Source organism: Scyliorhinus torazame, chromosome 4, assembly GCF_047496885.1.
Source record: "Scyliorhinus torazame isolate Kashiwa2021f chromosome 4, sScyTor2.1, whole genome shotgun sequence".
Classification (NCBI taxonomy): Eukaryota; Metazoa; Chordata; class Chondrichthyes; order Carcharhiniformes; family Scyliorhinidae; genus Scyliorhinus; species Scyliorhinus torazame.
Window position 1 is genome coordinate 133,717,911 of NC_092710.1, and position 22,179 is coordinate 133,740,089.

Sequence of the window (22,179 nt, forward strand, 5' to 3'; positions counted from 1 at the left end):
ATGAATGGATGAAAAAAAACTAACAATGGTAAAAGAGGGGAAAAGTTAAAATAAATCTTGTATAAAACACTAATTAACAAATAATTACTGTCTGAAACCTTGTTTAAAAACACCTACTAAAGGCCCCTATCATGTTCCATTTGATAAAATGGGATTTTAGGTGAACTTTTATTCCCTTCAGTTATCATACTGAGTTTCATTTTTCTTAATCTGTGGCACTGGTTTTTCTGTGATGCAGATTACAGTGCATGCTGGTGTACATTTGAACAGCTAATCTGTGTGACTCATTCAGGGCTATTTACAGTAGTTACGTGTCCAATTTTTCACAGATAAGAGATGTTAATGACAGGTTACCTGAATCCCAATGGAGGACCGCTGATTCTTCAGGTACTGTTCTGCCTTTGCCACATCTAAGGTTAAGATGGCCTTGTCTCTGGTTAAAACCGCGCTGCTTTTGCTGTTACTGATCATATGATGCTGGGCAGCAGCTGATTCCAGTGCAATATTCACTGCCTTTGTACTGTCCAGGCTGTCCATCGAGTTATAAATGATCCTGCCTTCTTGGGGCCATGGGGAGCTCCTCTGACCCCGGCTCTCGTGATATGCATCCTGAGTTGATTCTGTACTGCTCTGGGCTGTCACTGAAATCACTGGTTTGGATGTGGTTCGTGGTGGTACAGGTGGCGGGGTCTTTTTATAATTAGTGCAAGTTACTGTTGAGAAGAAGAAGGAAGGTTATTGTATTTACCATAAAACTAAGGAAAAACACATCGAGTGTCATGACAGTGAAGGTTCACCACAGAGCATCTGACATATAAATTAAGGATCTGGTCGCCTTTTCCTCTGCCCAAATAGGAAGGTCGAAGGCACTGCTGATATCGGGCATCAGATCTTATTTACATGAGCCTGGTGAGCTGCTGATAACTGCTTTGCCATTTCCGGGAAGATGGTTGGTGAAGGGGATTTCAATTTCAGCTATGCCCTGGGTGAATTGGGAAAATAATGAAACGAGCATGGAGTGGGGAGCGATTAAAGGAGGGAGAAGATGGTGGTGAGGGAACAGGAAATCATGAGGGGGACAATTGGGAGAGTGGTGAAAGTGACCTGGAGAGGTGGAGGAGAAGCGGGGTGGTGCAATCAGGAATGGACTGTTCCTCCAGCTTTCACATACAGGTATCTTTATTTAAAAAAAAAAGAAATTTAGAGTACCCAATTCATTTTTTCCAATTAAGGGGCAATTTAGCGTGGCCAATCCACCTAGCCTGCACATCTTTGGGTTGTGTGGGCGAAACCCACGTAAACACGGGGAGAATGCACAAACTCCATACGGACAGAGAGTGACCCAGAGCCGGGATCGAACCTGAGACCTCGGCACCGTGAGGCAGCAGTGCTAACCACTGTGCCACCTTGCTGTCCTTAGGTATCTTTAGAAAAACAGCCTCCGGCAGCCCCTTTAGGGATTGCTATTTAGACTGCATATAGATCCTGTCCATAATTTTGCCAAGGGGCTTATTTTTAAAAATAAGTTTAGAGTACCCAATTATTTTATTTTTCCAATTAAGAGACAATTTAGCGTGGCCAATCCACCTAACCTGCACATCTTTGGATTGTGTGGGGGGGAAACCCACGCAGACATGGGGAGAATGTGCAAACTCTACACGGACAGTGACCCAGGACCGGGGTTGGCCAAGGAGCTTCAATCAATTGATAAGATACCAATTTGCAAATATAAAAGGCCAAACGCCTGTTTCAGGGACTCTAGATGTCCTTTTTCCTCGCACATAATGAACAGACACAAACCCCCTCTTCCGGGCCGCACCCATCCACCATATTGGGTGTCTGGGCACTTGTTTTGCAAGCCATCAAATTTCTAGGCCAAAGATTTTGGGCGAAATTCTCCGTTATCGGCGGAAAGTCCGCCGATCGGCGCAAAAAACGGCGCAAATCCGACTTGCGTCACGTCGGAAAAATGGGTCGATAGTCTCCGGCCCGAAATGGGCCAGCAGCGACGTAACGGGATCCGCGCTTGCGCAGTGGTTCACGCCATGCAGCGTCATACGCGCCGCACGGCGTGACGGCTCATAAGGCCGCGCTGCTCCCCCCCACCCGACCGCAACACCCGACCGCAACACCCGACTGGATGGCTGGCCGCCGCTCAGCCCCGAGGTTCGAGTCACGCGATGTGGAGGCGCACCTGGACGCGGTGGAGCAGAGGAGGGACGCCCTGTATCCCGGGCACGGCCGCAGAGTTGCCCCACGCCACAGCCGGCGTCTGTGGAGGGAAGTGGCAGAGGCCGTCACCGCTGTGGCCCTGACACCACGGACAGGCACCCAGTGCCACAAGAAGGTGAACGACCTCGTCATAGCAGGCAGGGTGAGCCTCCCCCATATCCCCCTCCCCCATATCCCCCCTCCCCCATATCCCCCCCTTCCCCATATCCCCCCTCCCCCATATCACCACTCCCCCATATACCCCCTCCCCCCTCCCCCATATCCCCCCTCCCCCATATCCCCCCCTCCCCCATATCCCCAAGTGAATCCAGCCCTAACCTTAACCTCTGCAATGCATGCGCAACCGATGGCGTGCATTCATATACCTGCCTAACAGTGTTGCCTTTTACCCCTGCCACCCCCCCCCCCCCCACAGGAGAAGGGCGCACACAACAATAGGGAGCATGTGAGGACTGCAGGAGGCCCCGCTGATGAGAGGCCACTGACCGAACACAAGGAAAGGGCCCTGGAACTGGCTGGCGGACCTGAGGACCGGGAGGTTGCTGATGCAGAGGTCGGGGGCGCAGTAGCAAGTGAGCCACCGACAGCCCGTCCCCATATCCCCCCTCCCCGATATCTCCCTCCCCGTATCACCTGATCACTGCCTGATGTCTAACCATGCATGCTTCATTGTGTATCGCAGGACCAAACGTCCAGGCACCCATCCCCGCAGATGCAGACCGCCCGCAGGATGTCCCTCGGAGGCCACGGGAGACGGAGAGACCTGGACCCTCCAGCATGCGACGCCCGCAGGATGCCCCTCGGAGACCACGGGAGACGGAGAGACCTGGAGCAACAGGGAGACGACACCCCCGTCACGTGCGGGAGCGACCACCCAGCGATGAGGGGGGCAGCCACAGGCCCCCGTCACATCCGAGCCAGGACACCACTACCCAGGACACCACTACCCAGGACACCACTACCCAGGACACCACTACCCAGGACACCACTACCCAGGACACCACTACCCGGGACAGCAGTACCCAGGACACCACTACCCAGGACACCACTACCCAGGACACCACTACCCGGGACAGCAGTACCCGGGACAGCACTACCCAGGAAGACGAAATACCGGACAGTGACTCAGAGTGGATGGGTGGAGACGAACCCCCACCCTAAAGTGCCATGGACTCAGAGTGGGACGAAGAGCACGACACAACGCCACTGCTGTCACCAACACCCTCCACCATCGCAGAAACACTCACCTCGGTTGGGCACTTTAGTGATGAGGCGTCTGGTACACTCACTGGTGCGCACAACACAGCCGTCCCGGTACAGCAGATGGAGGTAGGAGCAGCAGAGGGGCTGGACGGTCGGAGGGCAGCCCAGCCCAAGCGAACATCTGCCGCCCAGATGGATCCCGGGTTCCTGGAGTTACCACACCCACACATAGATCCGATGCAACCACCGACCCGGAGACGAGCGAAGAGGGTGACGGGTGGCTTGCGGCGGTTGCGGTCGCAGGTGGAGGAGTCAACCCGCGTCCAGGAGCTGGGAGTGGTGCCGGTCATGCGTGCCACCCAGGCCGACACCGCACGGGTGGCGTCCGCGGTGGAGGCAATGGATGCGACGGTGTCAGACATGGGGAACGGTTTGCGAGGCCTGGGGCTTTCCGTGCAGGCGGCGTCTGTGGCCCAGGAAATGGCTGCCCTCTCACAGGAGGCCATGAGCCAGTGCCAACGCCAGATGGCAGAGGCGCTCAACACCATAGCCCAGTCTCAGCAGGCCATGGCCCAGTCTCTGCAGGCCATGGCCCAGTCTCAGCAGGCCATGGCCCAGTCTCTGCAGGCCATCGCTGAGGGCATCGGCGCCAGTGGCCATGTGCGAGCCGGCGTCGCACTGTCACAGACAGGGTTTGCCAACCCCCTGGGCTCCATGGCTGCAAACCTGCAGACCCCTGTCGATACCAGCACGGGCCTCCAGGACTGGCAGCGCCAGATGTCGGGGGGGCGTCGGATGGCCAGTCCGTTCGCATCCCCCACCCATATAGAGGCCTGGGGGCCATCGGGCACCCCGAGGGAGGAGGAGGTGGTGTGGTCCGTCCCGGCTCCCTCTGTAGGGGCGGTCCCGGTACACCGCGACACCTCGGACTCCCCCCCCTTCCGTCCCAGGTTCATCGGGTGGGCAACGGGCAGGACAGGCTGGCAGCTCGCCATCCCAGTCGCCCGGGCCGCAGCCTGGCCCATCTAGGCCAGGACGCCCCAGGAAACGGCCGCCAAAGGGATCCAGTGTCAGAGGGCAGGAATCACAGGAGTCCACCTCCAGTTCTGCTGTACCGTCTGGGGAACCACATAGACGTAGTCAAAGGGCCCGTAAGGCCAAACAATTAGACACTGAGTAAGTTGGCACGGTTGCAGGGCACAGATGAGTTTTAGGGGCTAGGGCACGTGCATGAACTCCTTTGGTTATTAAAGTCAATGTTACACCTACAGAAGCTGCCTTTGTGCTCTGTCCAAAGTGTGCGGGGGTGTCATGTACGTTGAGCGCAAGTGTGTGTGTGAGGGGTGGTCTTACCTCAGCCCCAGGTGAGTCTGCCCCCTTTCCCCTGGGCCGCCATCAACATCCCCCGGGCAGAGGACGGGACCGTGCGCTGCAGTGTCACAGCCGCATGCAGGGATGGTCCGGGTGGATGGTGGTACTGTGGCCATGGGTCAGACATAGTCCAACGATGTAGAGCCAGGAGCTCACCGCAGGGCGGGTTGTCATCATCCTCCATGGCCTGCGATAGACACGCGTCCACCCGCAACTGTGTGAGCCCGGCCCGTTGTGCCGCAGGTGGATCGGCAATGGGGGGGGGGTGTGGTGTGCATGCGGGTGGGGTGGGTGGGGTTGGGGAGGGGGGTGAGGGTGCTGGGTGGGTGGATGGGTGGGGGGTGTGGGTGGTCGGCTGTTGCCATGGTGTGCGGTCTGTGGCCATACTACCCGATTCCCACGCCCATCTAGTCAGTGAAGCGGGCGTCTATCAGTCTGTCCCGTGCCCGCTGGGCCAGCCGGTAACGGTGGACAGCCACCCGCCTGTGTCTACCCCGTCTGCCCTGACCATTACCCCCATCCCCCTCATCTGGGAGGACTGCGCCTCTTCCTGCTGCTCCTCCACTCCGCCCTCCTCTGCCTGCGGCACATCGCCCCTCTGTTGGGCTATGTTGAGCAGGACGCAGCACACCACAATGATGCGGCCGACCCTATCTGACCGATACTGGAGGGCGCCCCCAGAGAGGTCCAGGCACCTGAAACGCATCTTCAGCATGCCAAAGCACCTCTCTATCCCTCCCCTTGTCGCTACATGGGCATCATTGTAGCGGTTCTCCGCCTCATTGCGTGGCCTCCGTATAGGCGTCATCAGCCACGATCGCAATGGGTAGCCCCTGTCGCCCAGCAACCAGCCCCTCAGCCGGGGATGGCGTCCCTCGTACATGCCGGGGATGGATGACCGCGACAACATGAATGAGTCGTGTACACTGCCTGGGTGACGGGCGCAGACGTGCAGGATCATCATGCGGTGGTCGCAGACCACCTGTACGTTCATCGAATAGGTCCCTTCCTATTAGTGAACACGGCCCTGTTATCTGCAGGTGGCCGCACGGCGACGTGCATCCCATCGATCGCGCCCTGGACCATGGGGAACCCGGCAACGGCAGAGAAGCCCACGGCCCGGACAACTTGGCTGGCCCGGTCCACGGGGAAGCGGATGTAGCGGTGCGCCATGGCATATAGGGCATCTGTCACTGCCCGGATGCACCGGTGCACCGATGTCTGCGATATGCCGGACAGTCCCCACTCGGTGCCTGGAATGACCCCGTTGCATAAAAGTTCAGGGCCACCGTAACCTTGACGGACACGGGGAGAGGGTGTCCCCCGCCAGTGCCACGCGGTGACAGGTGTGCCAGCAGGTGGCAGATGTGTGCCACGGTTTCCCGGCTCATCCGGAGTCTCCTCCTGCATTCCCGGTCCGTGAGGTCCTGGTATGACTGCCTGGGCCAGTACACACGGGGCGCCCTCGGGTGCCTCCGTTGCCGTGGGGCCGCAACGTCCTCCTCCCCCTCCTCGTCCTGTCGGTCGGGTGTCCCTCCAGCCTGGGCGGCTGCCGCCTGCCCCTCTGCAGCAGCCTGCGCCGCCTCTCTGGCACGCTCCTCCTCCTCCTCCTCATCCAGGGCAACATAGACATGAGCGGCTGCCGCCACGGCGGCCAACATCGCTGGATGATCTGAAAACATGACGGCCTGGTGGGGGGAGGGGAACGACGACATGTCATCATTGCCCATATCCCCTCCTCCCCCCAGCCAGGTGGCATGGACCGCATGGGTCCAACTGTTGGAGGCTGGCACCTGGCCAGGTGGACCAACTCACTTGCCCTCCCATCCCCTTCCCCAGCAGGGACCCCCCCCCCCCCGGCACGGACCCCCTCCCCAACCTCCACCCCAGCACGGACCCCCCCATCCCCCCCCCCCGGCACGGACCCCCCCCAACCTCCACCCCGGCACGGACCCCCCCATCCCCCCCCCCGGCACGGATCCCCCCCAACCTCCACCCCGGCACGGACCCCCCATCCCCCTCCCCAGCAGGGACCCCCCCCCCCCAACCTCCACCCCGGCACGGACCCCCCATCCCCCTCCCTGGGCACGGACCCCCCCCCCCCCAACCTCCACCCCGGCACGGACCCCCTCCCGGCACTCCCCCGGAGCCCCGCCTATTCTAACCTCCCCCCCCCCCCCCGCCGCACGCACACACACACACAAGCCGAGACACACCTCTCCTCACGCATTCAGACTGCGGCCACGCCATCGCCTGCCCAGAGCCAACCCCCCAGGCCGTCACTCACCTCCACGCTGGTCGGCGTGACCCTGGAGCACAGGGTCACGCCGATGAAAAGGAGGTTTGATTCACGTCGACGTGAACGGTTATCACGTCGACGGGACTTCGGCCCAACCGGAAGGGAGAATATCGGCAGGCCGATACCCCTCTGGGGGGTCGGAGAATGACGCCCCTGATGTCCATCCTCTTGAGAAAACAATTTTCCAACCAATAATATGCAACATTCTACAGTGTTGCATTTTTAATAAATTCTTGGGTATGGTAATGTCTGCAGGTCATCACATGTCAAAAGATTGATTGGCTGAAACTGGTAAACGCAATCAGCGGTTTAAATCTCCAATTAACTAAATGTGACAGAATTAAACACTCCATTCACAAGATAAGTTATTAATCAACTACGGAGAAGCAACACAAGGCCAACCGATCGTATCAATGGATCTTCCTTGAAACCCAGCATCTTAAAAGTAGCAAGAACCACAAGGCAAATATAATTAGAGTGCTCGAGAAATTCTTTCAGCATTTTCCCATCCTTCTTGGGTTAACATGTACACCACCAAAAATGACAGTAAGAACATTTAAAACACATTGTAAAAATTGCTGAAGTAAAAGAAAAATATATCCACCTCCCTCATAAAATTAGTAATCTGTATACCACATTTCTGTAGATACCTTTTGATTCTTTGATTTCCCAGTTAGTTTTGTGAAGAACGGAATCTTCACCATCCCCCCCACCTGCAGCTTGGCCAACAAATTATATTGTGGGGCAGGGACAAGAATGTTTAATGCTGGGAGTTCCTGCTTTTCAGCCTCTTATCAGGATGCAATTTATTTATTTAAAAATTTTTAGAGTACTCAATTATTGTTTTCCAATTAAGGGGCAATTTAGCGTAGCCAATCCAACTAACCCACACATCTTTGGGTTGTGGGGGTGAAACCCACGCAGAAATGGGGAGAATGTGCAAACTCCACACGGACAGTGACCCAGGGCCGGATTCGAACCCGGGTTCTCAGCGCTGTAGGCAGCAGGACTAACCACCACGCCATTGTGCTGCCCCATCAGGATGCAATTTAAATGGAAGGGAAACAATCATAGTATTTTGCTCCACCAGGGCAGGAATGAATTAAGTTCCACTTGCCAAGCTCTGCCGTCTTGTCTACCTTACATGAATGACTTATTAGAAGGCTTAGACTTTCTATGAAAAAAAAACAACGGAACAGGAGAATATGAATCACTGCCTTCAAAATTACTGTTAGATATTCTGTCTAGACGTTTTTCAGGTGAATTGAATTGATCCGAAGCCCCGTCTGCTTTCTTAGGTAGATGTAAATAAACCTGCGGTACTATTTTGAAGAGGAACAGGGGAAGTGCCGTGACTAATATTTATCCCCAAATCACCCACCAGAAAAACATTATCGCATTGCTGTCTATGGGAGTTTGCTGCGTGTGAATTGGCTGCCACATTCCTTACATTACAGTTGGACTACATTGCAAAAGTACTTCATTGGCTGCAAAGCACTTTGGGTTTGCATGTAATCAACGTGCTATATAAGTGCAAGTATTTCTACTGCCTTTTTTAGAAGCCATACCATACGTCGCAATAAGGAGTCATGTTGCAAAGCACCTTATGAAGTTTAACTGTTTGTGGGAGAACATTAAATGATTTGGATTGTAGAAGGAGCTAACAGATAGTAGAAAATGATACAAGTTGCTACCCGAAAGTGACAATAAAATTCTTTCACAGTGACTACAAATCCTGTCTTAAAAAGCAACTTCACTGAATTTTCATTCGCTCTGCTAATCTAATATTCAAACTCAAAGACTGAAAGACAAGAATTCGGCAAGTCTTTTTAAAATTTCTGATGTACATTTCTGCAATTCCTTTGCTGGTGCTATCTTCCTGTCAGTTAGACCCACTGTCAACAGCTCTTAAAATATCTTGTGAGAAAGTCGAAGGAACTCATTTTAAGTAGTGCTAGAAGTTGTGTGTTGTTGAGAATGTCACAATGGGGTTTGATGAAAACTTTTGGTTTGTGCACTTGCATGTTGAGGTAACTGGTTTGCTAATGACTGAATGACAGTCCACATGAGACCGACATGAATCAGGTCAATCCAATTTCCAGGTTTAAATTTTCCTGCTTATTTCATCAATATCAACAAAATACAAGCAAGATTTTTCGAAATACTTGCAAAAAGGATATCCATCGGGGCCTGCGAACACTAACATTTCCCCAGAGTTGTTCTCCAGAGAACTGCTAAAGTAATCTTATAATACGTTCCAAGCAATATTGGGTGACTTTCTCTGAACCTATCAATCCTAAAACTATCATTTGACCTGAAGAATCACTACAATCACTTACAAACCCATGACCACTGCTCTCTAGAAGGACAAGGGCAGCAGATACATGGGACCACCACCATTTAGAGGTTTCCGTCCAAGTCACTTACCATCTTGGTTTGGAAATATGTCGCTGCTCCTTCACTGTCGCTGGGTCAAAATCTTGGAACTACCTCCCTAATAGCACAGTGGGTGTACTGACAGCACATGGACTACAGCGATTCAAGAAGGCAGCTCACCATCATCTTCTCACAGGCAATTAGGGATGGGCAACAAGTGCTGGAAGAATGGTGGAGGGACACGGATGCAGAGGTCTTGCCTCATTCCTGACAGAGTCAATGTTTTACAGTAGGGGGAGGGGGGGCATGATTTACATTTTGGGAAACCACAATTCAGAAGGCCATTTGAACTAAGTGTTGAGTTCAAACAGACCCTATTTTGGTTGTTGCTAGGGCCTTTACACACAGGGTGGGTGTCATGAATTGAAGAAGTAGCCATAAATGCTTTTGAAGGACACATAAGATGTGTATAACTGTCAAGATCAGATCAATTTTAAACCCCTGCTCCTTAAACTTTCAAAATAAGTTGAAGCTCTCACTGAGAGTTAAACAAAAATCCTCTTCAGGATTCCTTTCATTGACAGGCCATTGACTCTAGGTTAGTAAAATAAACAGTGCCATATGATCATGCAGTTTCAATAGAATTATTTGTTAACATTTCTCCAAAGGTTATTATTATGCCATCATGAATGCATTGCTGAGTTCCAAAAGGTAGAATGATCTCAGTTCACAATTTGATTGACAATTTAAGTGGCCTATTAAAAGATAGCTGTATTTGATGTGGGATTTGCAGATAAGTTTATTTGCTCTTATAAGAGGTTAACCATTTGAGGGGACTTAAAAACTTTGAATGTATTTTATGAAAGTAATTTCACAATCAAATATGCATGTGTAAGAGATATATTAGATTGCTCACAGTTTTATTTTCATCTCCACATGGTTTCTGAGTTTTACCCATGGTTGATACTAGATGAATGGCTATGGAGGTGGGAATTGGTGGGAAACATGAGTTGGCATGGATGGTATGAGGAGCCATAGGGATGACTGGGGATATGAATTTGCATGGAGTTGGCATAATTGTATGAAAGGCTATCGGGAAGAATGGGTGGGGGCTGAGGAGCAGTGAGGGGTGATGGCTAAAGGACCTAACAACATTTGAAAAGACTGGGACAAAGTCTACTTCTAAACAGCCTGCCTCTGCATTTCCTAGCCCCTTTGGCTGCCTTTGCTCTCGATCTAGGATCGGTGGGTCAAATTCCATTCTGCACCTACTCCGGAATAATTCGGAGTGCTTTTTACTGAGATGGGTCTGGCAAGTTGGGAAATTCCCCCCTACATTAGCAGTGGAAATCTGGCCCGTACAGTTCATTCACACTGGAATGTGGAAAACATTTTGGCCAAGAAATTAGGTTCACTAGCACCACTATCATCATGGTACAGAAATCCAGAAGGCAGAACATTTGGATTGCTGTACTGCTGGCCTAACCACATCTTTGTGACATGATGGATGCTTTCAGAACATGGACCATACATGTCTATATGTTTTCTAATCACCGACAGCTGAGCATGTATTTAGTTGCATGAGGGGCACACCTATCAGTGCTATTTTAGGAGTGAACTGCTTCTGAAATGAAAAATGAAAATCACTTATTGTCACAAGTAGGCTTCAAATGAAGTTACTGTGAAAAGCCCCTAGTCGCCACATTCCGGCACCTGTTCGGGGAGGCTGTTACAAGAACCGTGCTGCTGGCCTGCCTTGGTCTGCTTTCAAAGCCAGCAATTTAGCCTTGTGCTAAACAGCCCTTCTGACTTCCACTGCAGCAAAATTTGTGGAAGTGGGTTGGCGAGCTGGTGCATTTAATCAGGAGGGCAGAGGATCGTCCACACCAAGTCTGCAAGAGGTAAAGGGCATTAGGTGCAGTTCTCCGGGGTCTGCAGCATGACCAAGAAATAGAGCAGAGACTGCAGAGAGGGAAAGTACCCCAAAGATGGAGGAGGGCTCGTCACAGAAGGTGTTGGTATTTCTGGCACATTTTTGGTACCACATTTTTGGTACTTCTGCGGTATCTCAGGTGACTCAGAAAGGAACAATGTCAGATGTTCAGTGTAAAAATCCAGACCTCAAGCCGTACATCACAAAGTTTTCAGTTGACAGAATGGAGTTTTATTATGGGGAATCCAAATGATTATTCCTCCATGCTTGCATGATAAAATCCTCGGCACGGGATGTTCTGATCACCTCCAGTTTCACCAACTAGGAGATGTGAGGTGGAAACTTGTGGCACCGACACCGCATATTGTAGCACAATCAATCATTCACGAGACGAGATGAGAAGGAGTCGAACGTGGAGCCAGCAGGCGGCCTGATCCAATCGGGATCCAGGGCGGGATTCTCCGCAATCAGCGCGATGTCCGCCGACCGGCGGCAAAAACGGCACGAATCAGTCCGGCATCGTGCCGCCCCAAAGGTGCGGAATTCTCCGCATCTTGAGGGGCCGAGCCCTCACCTTGAGGGGCTAGGCCCGCGCCGGACTGATTTCCACCCCGCCAGCTGGCGGGAAAGGCCTTTGGTGCCCCACCAGCTGGTGCGGAAATGACTTTGCCGTGCGGCGCATGCGCGGGAGCGTCAGCGGCCGCTCATGCCATCCCTGCGCATGCGCAGTGGAGGGGGTCTCTTCCGCCTTCGCCATGGTCTCGGTGGAAAAGAGTGCCCCCACGGCACAGGCCCGCCTGCGGAACGGTGGGCCCCGATCGCGGGCCAGGCCACTGTGAGGGCACCCCCCGGGGCCAGATCGCCCCGCGCCCCCCCTGGACTCCGGAGCCCGTCCGCGCCGCCTTGTCCCGCCGGTAAGAGAGGTGGTTTGGTTCTCGCCGGCGGGACAGGCATTCCAGCAGCGGGACTTCGGCCCATCGCGGGCCGGAGAATCGCCGGGGGGGGGGGGGCCCTGCCAACCGGCGCGGCGCGATTCCCACCCCCGCCGAATATCCGGTGCCCGAGAATTCGGCAACCGGCAGGGGCGGGATTCACCCCAGCCCCCGGCGATTCTCCGACCCGGCGGGGGGTCGGAGAATCCTGGCCCCAGTGTCTATCTAACAATAGCCTCTCGGCATCCCAGGGTACCTTAATACCCCTAATACATACATCACCACATACCACCCCCACACCTCCTTACTCCCCACCCAACCCTGGCCAGCGCCCCCCCCCCTCCACCTGCAACTCCCTCCGTGATACATACCTGCCGCACTACGGGGTGTAGGCCCTGGGTTGGCAGTAACAGCAGGTCTGGTCCACGACATGGAGGATGATAACAACCTGCTCTGAGATGAGTCTGGTGCTCCGCATCATATGATGAGGCCTGACTCCTGCCCATCGTAGCACTTTCCACCTGGGTAATCCCTGCATGCGAGCTGGCCATTCCATCACACAGTCCCATCAAATCCCTGGGGTTGCAGTGGTGGGGCGCTCGGGAGGGGTGGGTTGGAGGGTGGGGAGCATGGGCCACCCTCAAAGTCTGCCCATTCCCTTCCCGCACCTTCTCTCTGGGCAGCCCAGAACAGCCCATCCCTCACACCAATCTGACAGAGCACCGAGGCAGGTTGTAACAGTGGTAAAAGGTGTTTAATGTGCATGAATGTATACATATACGTGCCCTAGCCCCCATAATTAAACAGTGCCCTGCACCCGTGCCAACTTAACTAGTATCTAATTTTCTGGCCTTACGGGCCCTAACACCAAGCCTAGGTGGATCCCCAGATGTACAGAAGGAGTGGAGGCGGCCTGCTGTTATTCCCGCCCTGTCACCTGGGTCCCCGTTGGTGAGCGTCTTCTGGGATGACCGGGCCTGGATGGGGCCGGCTGCTGCTCGAGTGTCCCAGGTGGCGTAGTGCCACCCTGTGCCCACCAGATGCATCAGGGACAGAAGGTCCAAGGTGCTGCGGTGTTCTGGCATCTCCCCTGCACGGACCACATCACCTTCTACTCCGCCTGTCCTGGGCCTTGGTCAGTGCCTGCATAGAATGCCCCAGGCCTTGCACATGCTGATCCGTAGCCAAAACCATTGCCCCCAATGCCTCCACCTTCGATGCCACACGTGTGATGTTGGCCAGGATGGCACGCATTGTCTGCACCACCTCTGCTGCTGCACGTGGTTGGACTTCTCCAACAGCACATGCAAGTACTGTGACTGCATCTCCACTATAGATGGGATGGTCCGTTCCAGAAGCCCGAAACCCATCTGGACAGCAGCTAGTCTCTGGGGTTGGTCTGCCCTCAAACCGTCCGCCTTTTCGGGTGTCCCACCTCCACCTGAATTCCCAGATCAGCTGTGTGGTGCGCACCAGTTAGTGTCCCAGGAGCCTCTTCACAAAAGTGCCCAACCGAGGTGCGTGTCTCTGGGATGGTGGAGGGTTTTGGAGACAGTTGTGACGGGAAATCCATGTCATTCTCCAACTCAAGTTACGGGATCTCCTGAGTTTCGGGTGGATGGCTATCAGTCGAGCTGCTCGCGTCGCTGCTCGGCCTGTGGGCGGGGGGGGGGGGGGTGCTCAGGTTGTGGCAGGGCTCGCGGTGGGCACACAAGTTGGACCCATCCTCTCTCCAGCAGCTTGTGCAAGACACAAGACAAGATGCATGATTAGACGCGGGCGGGGTGGGGGAGGTGAGCATGTGGGTGTGGGGTGGTGAGGGTGGGGTGTGGTTTAGGGTGTGGGTGTGGTGAGAGGGTGAGGGTGGTGTGGGGTGGAGTGTGGTGGCGGTGGGGGGGGGAGGTGGTGCTGACCAGTGGTGCAGGGTGGGTGTTCTCCGCCCTTTGGGTTGGGGTGGGACTGTTAGGTTACAGACGTGTGGTACGGGAGTTAGTACCAGGGGCACAGTGCTGCCTACTTACCCTGGTTGCCTTGAGGTTGTGCAGTTGGCCGGTCTGTGTCAGTGTTGACAATGGTGCTGACCGCCTTTGCCACGTGCGCCCAGGCACGGCAAACAGCGACAGTTGGCAACCTCCTTCCTGGGCCGGGGTACCGGATCACCCACCTCTCCTCCACGGCATCCAGGAGGGTCTCGAGCTCTGTGTCCGTGAAACGTAGGGCCATCTTACTGCCATCTTGTTGGCTGCGATGGTGTGTGTGGGGAGTATGTAGCTGCAGCTTGTCAGTCTCCGGAGTGTCAATCACAAAACTGGCGAATCCGACGAACCCGGTGCCGTTTGTCATTGGAATCGATTGTATTCCACGTGGCGCCGGTGCTAGCGCCTCAACAGTAGCAGAATCGGTCCAGTTGCGGTGCCAGTTTTGCTGTTGTGAATCTCCACGAATTCTGCGCCAGCATCAACACTCCGAAATGGAGAAACCCGCCCTATATCTTTTCTCTTGGTGGAAAACACAGAGATGTAGCAATGACTAACATAGATAAGGCCACTGAAAAGAATGCTTCAAAGTGTAAATCTGTGAAGGGCAGCACAGAGTTGCAGTGATTAGCATTGCTGCCTCACGGCACTGAGGACCTGGGTTTGATCCTGGCCCCTGGGTCACTGTCCGCATGGAGTTTGCACATTCTCCCCGTGTTTGTGTGGGTCTCACCCCCATAACCCAACAAAATGTGCAAGGTAGGTGAATTGGTCACTCTAAATTGCCCCTTAACGGAAAAAAAAACTTCACCTCACCCTCACCCCCGGGCCCGATCCCTGGCTTGGGCAACCTGCCACCTTGGCACTGCCAGCCTAGCAGTGCCAGAGTGGCATTGCCAGCATGCATAGGTGGCAGTTCCAAGGTGCCAGCCTGGCCGTGCCAAGATGCCTGGGTAGCAGGAGTGCCAGGGTACCACCATGACCACGCTGGGGTCTCCAATGGTCTGGGAGACCCCCCACTCCCCAGGTGGCATTACATCTGGTCCATGTTTGTGTGGACCAGTACGAAACGGTGCCTTGGCAAGGTCTCCCAGGTACGGAAGTTTGTTCATGGGCCTCGGGAGCATTGTGCGCTGACATAATTAAGTGAGCCTAACTGCTCACTTAGTTATACAAATATGGATCACACCCAGTGAGGGCGAGATCATGATCGCGACGTTGCGTGAGATCTCGTTAGATCTCGCGAGGCATTCCAAGTGTCGCAAATCTTGCGAGAGGCTTCTTAATGTCACCCAGTCGGGCAGGATGAGGCCAGTTGATCGTGCACAAAAAATTTGCAAATTCATTCACTTTATTGTCAATTCTCTGTGCTTTCCTATCACTGAGACTATTACGTAGATGATCAGAATGCATGTACATCACAATCAGTGCGAGGAAAATGTGAAAGAAAAATAAAATTCTTAATGCTGAATAACTAGAGAGGATTGTGTCTTGGGTCAAGCAGCTTGATGGAGTCTTGTGCTAACCAGATCGAGAACAGCCATCTACTAACAAGGCAGCTTCGGCCTTAGCCTTTGAAATAAGCTGAATACTGCAATGGCACCATAAATAAGTAGTTTTGAGGGGAAAAAAACGTCTAATACTGGAAATTTGTTTCAAGTACTGGCAATGTCTGGAGTTCAGACTTCGACAGCTGTTTATGTTAATAATCCTTAAGTTACAACAATACAGTTTGATTCTGAAGGACATACTTCAAGATAGTTAGAATTCAATCAGTGTGATTGATTCCTTAATCAACTGACATATGAAATGTTTAACGATCTGTCGGGATATTCTGATAAATGGATTCAGTCAAACCAAGTGCCGATTTTGAACCTGGGCTATTAATTAAAACTGAAATTGAAAATCAGATAACTTGCCATCTGTATGCAGCAAGCGTGGCCTGATATCTTAATACAACTGCAACCAAATGCTAATAACCTAGAGCTGAATTTTCTGGTCCTTCCAAGTTGGGAACGGAAGTAGGGGTCTGGAGTTGGGGCAGGCATGTGGTCAAGATACTGATGGAAGGTCCTGTTCCCAGCACCAGCAATGATTACCAGTAAATGTGTGTGTGGAGCGTGATAGGAATCTCGCTCTCATCCTCATTAACGACAATTACATGTGTTAAAATGTTGCCAGAGAACTTCGTCATGCCTTCAAAAATTGACCAGCCCCAAAAGAGGGTCAGTGGGGCAAATAGAACTGAGCAGCTGGTAAGGGGATGCCCTAGGACCTAAACAGGCAATGCAGATGTGGTGTTCTTTGTGTTGCTTATTTGGGATGGATTGCGTAGTGTTCCACAAGGACCTTACTATAACATTTACTTAAACAAAGCTATGATTATATTTACACCACTAAACTGGGTTTTAACACTTAGTCCTTTATGAATTCAGAATTGGTCAATAATATCTAACTACACTCACCTACTGCTAATCTGACTCACTGGTATAACTTTAATCTAACCTTCTCACACTAACTGCTCTGATGACCTTCACTTGCTGTCTCCTGCTTACTCCTCCCCTAAGGTCGAGAATCACTGCTTTATATAGAACTCTCTGCAGCTCCCTCTAGTGGCTATTCATGGTACTACATTAATCCTTGTAATGCTGATAGTTATGATAATACCACAGTGGAGAGTGGGTACTTAGCACCCGGGCTTTGAATAGGGTTGGCAAACACTTGGGATTGCAGGGGCAGAACAGCAGAGGGCAAATACGCTCAGACAACTGGCCAGAAGGAAGCCTCCAGCTGGAAATGAAGGCATAATTGTAAGATTTTGGGCCAGTAGTGCTCAGGGGCAACATCCTCCTTAGGAAGAGCAGAATATTAAGCATAAGGAGAGGAAAGAAAGGGCAAGGGAGTAATAGAGATCAAACCCTCACACAGGACCTACCACCAAAGACAACGCTAACTGGAGATGACCAAGACCCAATTGCAGGAGATTGCAATTCTCCAGACAGATAAATGCAGTGTGCTTACCACCAAAGACCTCACACCTCACAGCACTGGTTGTCAGTCCCTGCCTGTGGTTGTCAATGTCACTGTGACTTGACTACTGGTTCCTTGTTTAATAGCATCTCAGAAACAGTGGCATAACAATGTATCTCAGTAGTGACTGACATCCTCTTTGTCAAAGCTGGACAACACATTCAATTAATGATAGACATGGCCTCAGAGGTACTGCGGGCATTGGGTTTTATTGCCATCAGTAGAGTCTCCCAGGTGCAGTTCAGCATCAATTGCACCCATGTGACCAGCAAGACATCTCGTGATTGGCCAGTGAAATCCATCAACAGGAAGAGCTTACACTCCCTCAATGTCCAACTGTGGTCTGTGAACACAACAAGAGTGTCTTTGGTGTATATGCTCACTTTCCTGGCAGCCTCCATAGCTCCTCTGCCAGCCCAGGGTGTCTCAGATGTTTCTTGCAACCCCCAAACGGCATGAATGGATCAAAGGGGGTAGGGAAAAGCCCTTGAGGAGATGGTTACTGGCCTTTCTATGGTAGTTAGACAAAGACACTGATTCCAGATAACCAATGCCATCTACTCAGCGGGCCAACCATTGAGCAGGCCATCAGGTTCTGGTTATATAATTCTGGTGCCTGGACTGCATGGTCAGGTGCTGCCCTCCAATACCCTCCCGCAGGTAGTTTGGTCACTGTGATGGTTTGCTGTGCTCGTCGTAACATGGCCTTCCAGAAAGGGATGGACCTTGAGGATGGTAAAATCCTGGAAGGTGACAGCTCATTGGGGAGGAGCAGGAGCTGGAGGTAAGACAGAAGGAGGAAGAGGAGGGGGAGTGAGATGCTGCTGAACAAAAAGGTGTCCCTGCTGCATGATCAGGTGGGCTTGTCCTGCCACCTTCAAGGAAGAGGACCTGCATTAGATGCAGGTTGGCAATAATGAAGGAAAGGTTTGCCCTGCCCTTAGTGCCAGGCCTCTGGCTCTCCTGATAATGTGGAAGACTTGGCATAATCAGCAGTTTCTCCCTCAGGACAACTAGCAGCCTCAGTGAAAGTTGCCACTTTACCTGACCTATTCTTACCTACCTCCACTAGCTCTAATTGGTCAGGAAAGCAATCTCCTTAGTAATTAAGGCCTCACCCTGTGAAAATCAAAGCTTTAGTACATTTCCCACACAGAGCCAGATTTTTGACCCAAACCCAAACTCTGTTCCTGTTTCCCACTTCTGTGGGAAAATTCAACCCCAAATCTTCCAAAGACTTTTGCTGATTATGATTATCCTTTTCAACTCTATTATGTTAACAAAGTCAATTTCTGTGAACAGATGCTGAACTGACTCACCTAACAAATGGAGAGGTAAATGTTAACCACACACTGCAAATGTAATGTTGGTACAGCCTTAACCTGAAGTCAGACCTGACACCAGAGGAAAGAGGAGTGGGATGTTCTGGCCAAGATGGTCTTACTTCACTTGGATTCAGCCTCAGCACTGACACCTATTCATGGGCGGCACGGTGGCACAGTGGGTAGCACTGTTGCTTCACAGCTCTCAGGGTCCCAGGTTCGATTCCCGGCTTGGGTCACTGTCTGTGTGGAGTCTGCACGTTCTCCTTGTGTCCGCGTGGGTTTCCTCCGGGTGCACCGGTTTCCTCCCACAAGTCCCGAAAGACATGCTGTTAGGTAATTTGGACATTCTGAATTCTCCCTCCGTGTACCCGAACAGGCACCAGAATGTGGCAACTAGGGGCTTTTCACAGTAACTTCATTGCAGTGTTAATGTAAGCCTACTTGTGACAATAAAGATTCTTATTATTATTCGCGACAAGTTTAGAGGGAAGTAAAGAAAGAAGCAAAGAAGGGTGACATTGGTAGTATTAGTTCACACAGGCTGCAAATAATCCTTCCAGTTCTGGTAAAAGTATTAGAGCATGTTAAAGCCTAAATAAGGCACTTTTCCTTTAAAATGAAGTGATGAGAAATTGGTGCTGGTGATCTCCTATCAGAATTATGGGAGAATAATAGTATTGTCCATAGTCTGAATATTTGAATACATTGGCTGTGTTGTTAAGCTAAATTTTTAAAAAATCAAAACAAAAAGAGGCAGTGTTCAGGTATTTCATTATACCAAGTCATAAGCACATGCAAGGTGTGCCTGAAAGTTGATGTAAAGCCAAGTTGTGTCACAATGCAAATAGCATCATATGGAAAACTTGGAAATCCATGGAATTGGCTTTGAATTTTTGGAAGCAAAGACAGAAGATGCCTAATATGAAGCAACTCTGAGTCTGATATGGAGTTGCCAGATTTTTGATCACATGACATTCAACCACATGACACTTCATGGGGTGGTTAATCCTCTATTTGAGTGTGTTACTTAATTTACCTTGGTTGAATGTTACAGAATCACCAAGCTTTGAATAAAAATGCAACTTTTTGTTCGACAGAGAATGAACATCATTCACAGATCAGAGATAGAAAAGAATAAATTATGGCTAAACAATTCTTAAATGCAAACTACTTCTGCACTGAATTGTGATGCAACAAAAAAAAAATCATTGACATTTAAATACTGTGGTAGGCTATATTAGGGGTATAGCGGTACCTAGGTGGGATGTACCTTATACTGTAGTATGAGTGGTGGAACCTGCCTGCTGGTTCCGCCCAGCAGGCGGAGCATAAGAGTCTGTGTTTCACCCACAGCAGTCATTCTGTACCGGAGCTGCTGGGTTAACAACTTGTTCATTAAAGCCTTCAATTGGACTACAATCTCGCTTCAGTAGTGATTGATCGTGCATCAATTTAATGAACAAAATTGAAGAATGGCTGCTCTCCGCATCAAGCCTGAGTGTCTACAAATCAACCCCCACGCGGCAAATGCAACAGCAACTTTTAAACATTGACTGGCATGTTTCAACGGGTACATCAGGACGGCCCCGACTACCCCCACGGAGGAACAGAAAATGCAAGTCCTCCACTCAAGGGTGAGCCCAGAAATCTACATGCTTATCGAAGACGCGGACTGTTTCGAGTACGCAATGACTTTGTTAAAAGAGCACGACGTCCGCACTGTGAATCAGGTATACGCTCGGCATCTTTTAGCTACAAGACGGCAGATCTTAGGGGAATCACTGGAAGATTCTTACCGCGCATTGTTAGTGTTAGGTAGAAACTGTAGCTGTCCACATGTCTCAGCCAATGGCCACACCGAACTCTTAATACGGGATGCTTTTGGTGCGGGCATGCTGTCCTCTAAAAACGACACACTAATGCTTAAAGAGGCACAGAAACTTGCGCACTCCCTAGATGTAGCCTTCCGCAATGCCCAGGCCTATGTTCTCGACCGCGTGATACCCACATGGACAGGGTGGACCCCACCCGCGGCCGATTCCAAAGCACCCCTAAATTCCCCACAAGCTTGTGCAGTGTAGCAGCCAGGAAACTCCAGGGGGAGGGTCCGATGCTAATTTTGCAGGCAAAACAAACACCCCCGGCAACGCTGCCCGGCCCGATCCGCAATCTGCAAGGGCTGTGGGAAGAAGGGGCATCTCGTGGCAGTATACCAGGCCCGGTTGGCCGCCGCTGTCTCCACAGGCGAACCGGGCCCGCTGCCATTCCTCTCCTCACAGGCCATGTGCAATTCATGGGGACAGCCATGTTGGATGACGTCTCAGGATCCCGACTCGGCTGGCCATGTATCGCCTGATGAGATCTCCCAGCCAGCCATGTGCGATTCATGGGGGCAGCCATCTTGGATGACGTCTCAGGACCCCGACTCGGATGGCCGTGTATCGCCCAACGAGATCTCTCAGCTTCTGCCACAACTTGCCTCAGTGACCCTGGACCAGTCTCGGCCCCGAACGCTTTCAACCGCTACGTCATCGGTACTCATCAACGGGCACAAGACATCCTGCTCGATCGACTCTGGGAGCACGGAGAGCTTCATCCATCCCAATATGGTAAGACACTGCTCCCTCGCTGTACATCCGATTAAACAAAAGATCTCCCTGGCCTCTGTGTCCCACTCTGTGGACATCCAACCTCATGGTCCTGGGAGTTCAATAACTTCTGACTACGTCCTCCCCCATCTCTGCGCTGCCACACTCCTGGGACTGGACTTCCAGTGTAACCTTCAAAGTTTGACGTTCAAATTTGGTGGCCCCATACCCACCCTCACTGTCTGCGGCCTCGCGACCCTCAAGGTCAACCCGCCTTCCCTATTTGCAAACCTTACCCACGATTGCAAACCCGTTGCCACCAAGAGCAGACGGTACAGTGCCCAGGACCGGACCTTCATTAGGTCGGACATCCAACGGTTACTAAAGGAAGGCATTATCGAGGCCTTCTTTTCACGCACCCTCCACGCATCAGAAATCTGCCATTCCTCCATCGAGAAGGAGGCCCAAGCCATCGTCGAAGCTATGCGGCATTGGAGGCATTACCTGGCTGGCAGGAGATTCACTCTCCTCACTGACCAATGGTCGGTAGCCTTCATGTTTGACAATGTTTGACAATGCGCAGCGGGGCAAAATTAAGAATGATAAGATCTTACGGTGGAGTATCGAGCTCTCCACCTATAATTACGAGATCTTGTATCGCCCGGGAAGCTCAACGAGCCTCCGAAGCCCTGTCCCGCGGCACTTGTGCCAGTGTACAAGTAGACCTACTCAGGACCCTCCACGACAGCCTCTGCCACCCGGGGGGGTCACCCGGTTCTTCCACTTTGTTAAAACCCGCAATCTGCCCTACTCCATCTGCGCGGAGTGCAAGCCGCACTTCTACAGGCCAGAGAAAGCGCACCTGGTGAAGGCTTCCCGCCCCTTTGAACGCCTCAGCATGGATTTCAAAGGGC

General features: G+C 52.1%; 1 protein-coding gene across 3 annotated transcripts in view; it reads right to left on the reverse strand.

Annotated features, from left to right (window-relative positions):
• The window catches only part of dlgap2a (discs, large (Drosophila) homolog-associated protein 2a), a 1,100,531-nt gene that overhangs the window by 36,008 nt on the left and 1,042,344 nt on the right, over positions 1 to 22,179 (reverse strand). For all 3 annotated transcript variants that reach the window (XM_072498636.1, XM_072498634.1, XM_072498633.1), the window contains one exon: positions 355 to 713. In XM_072498636.1, coding sequence (XP_072354737.1) covers positions 355 to 713 — 359 coding nt within the window. The remainder of the gene's footprint in view (positions 1 to 354; positions 714 to 22,179) is intronic.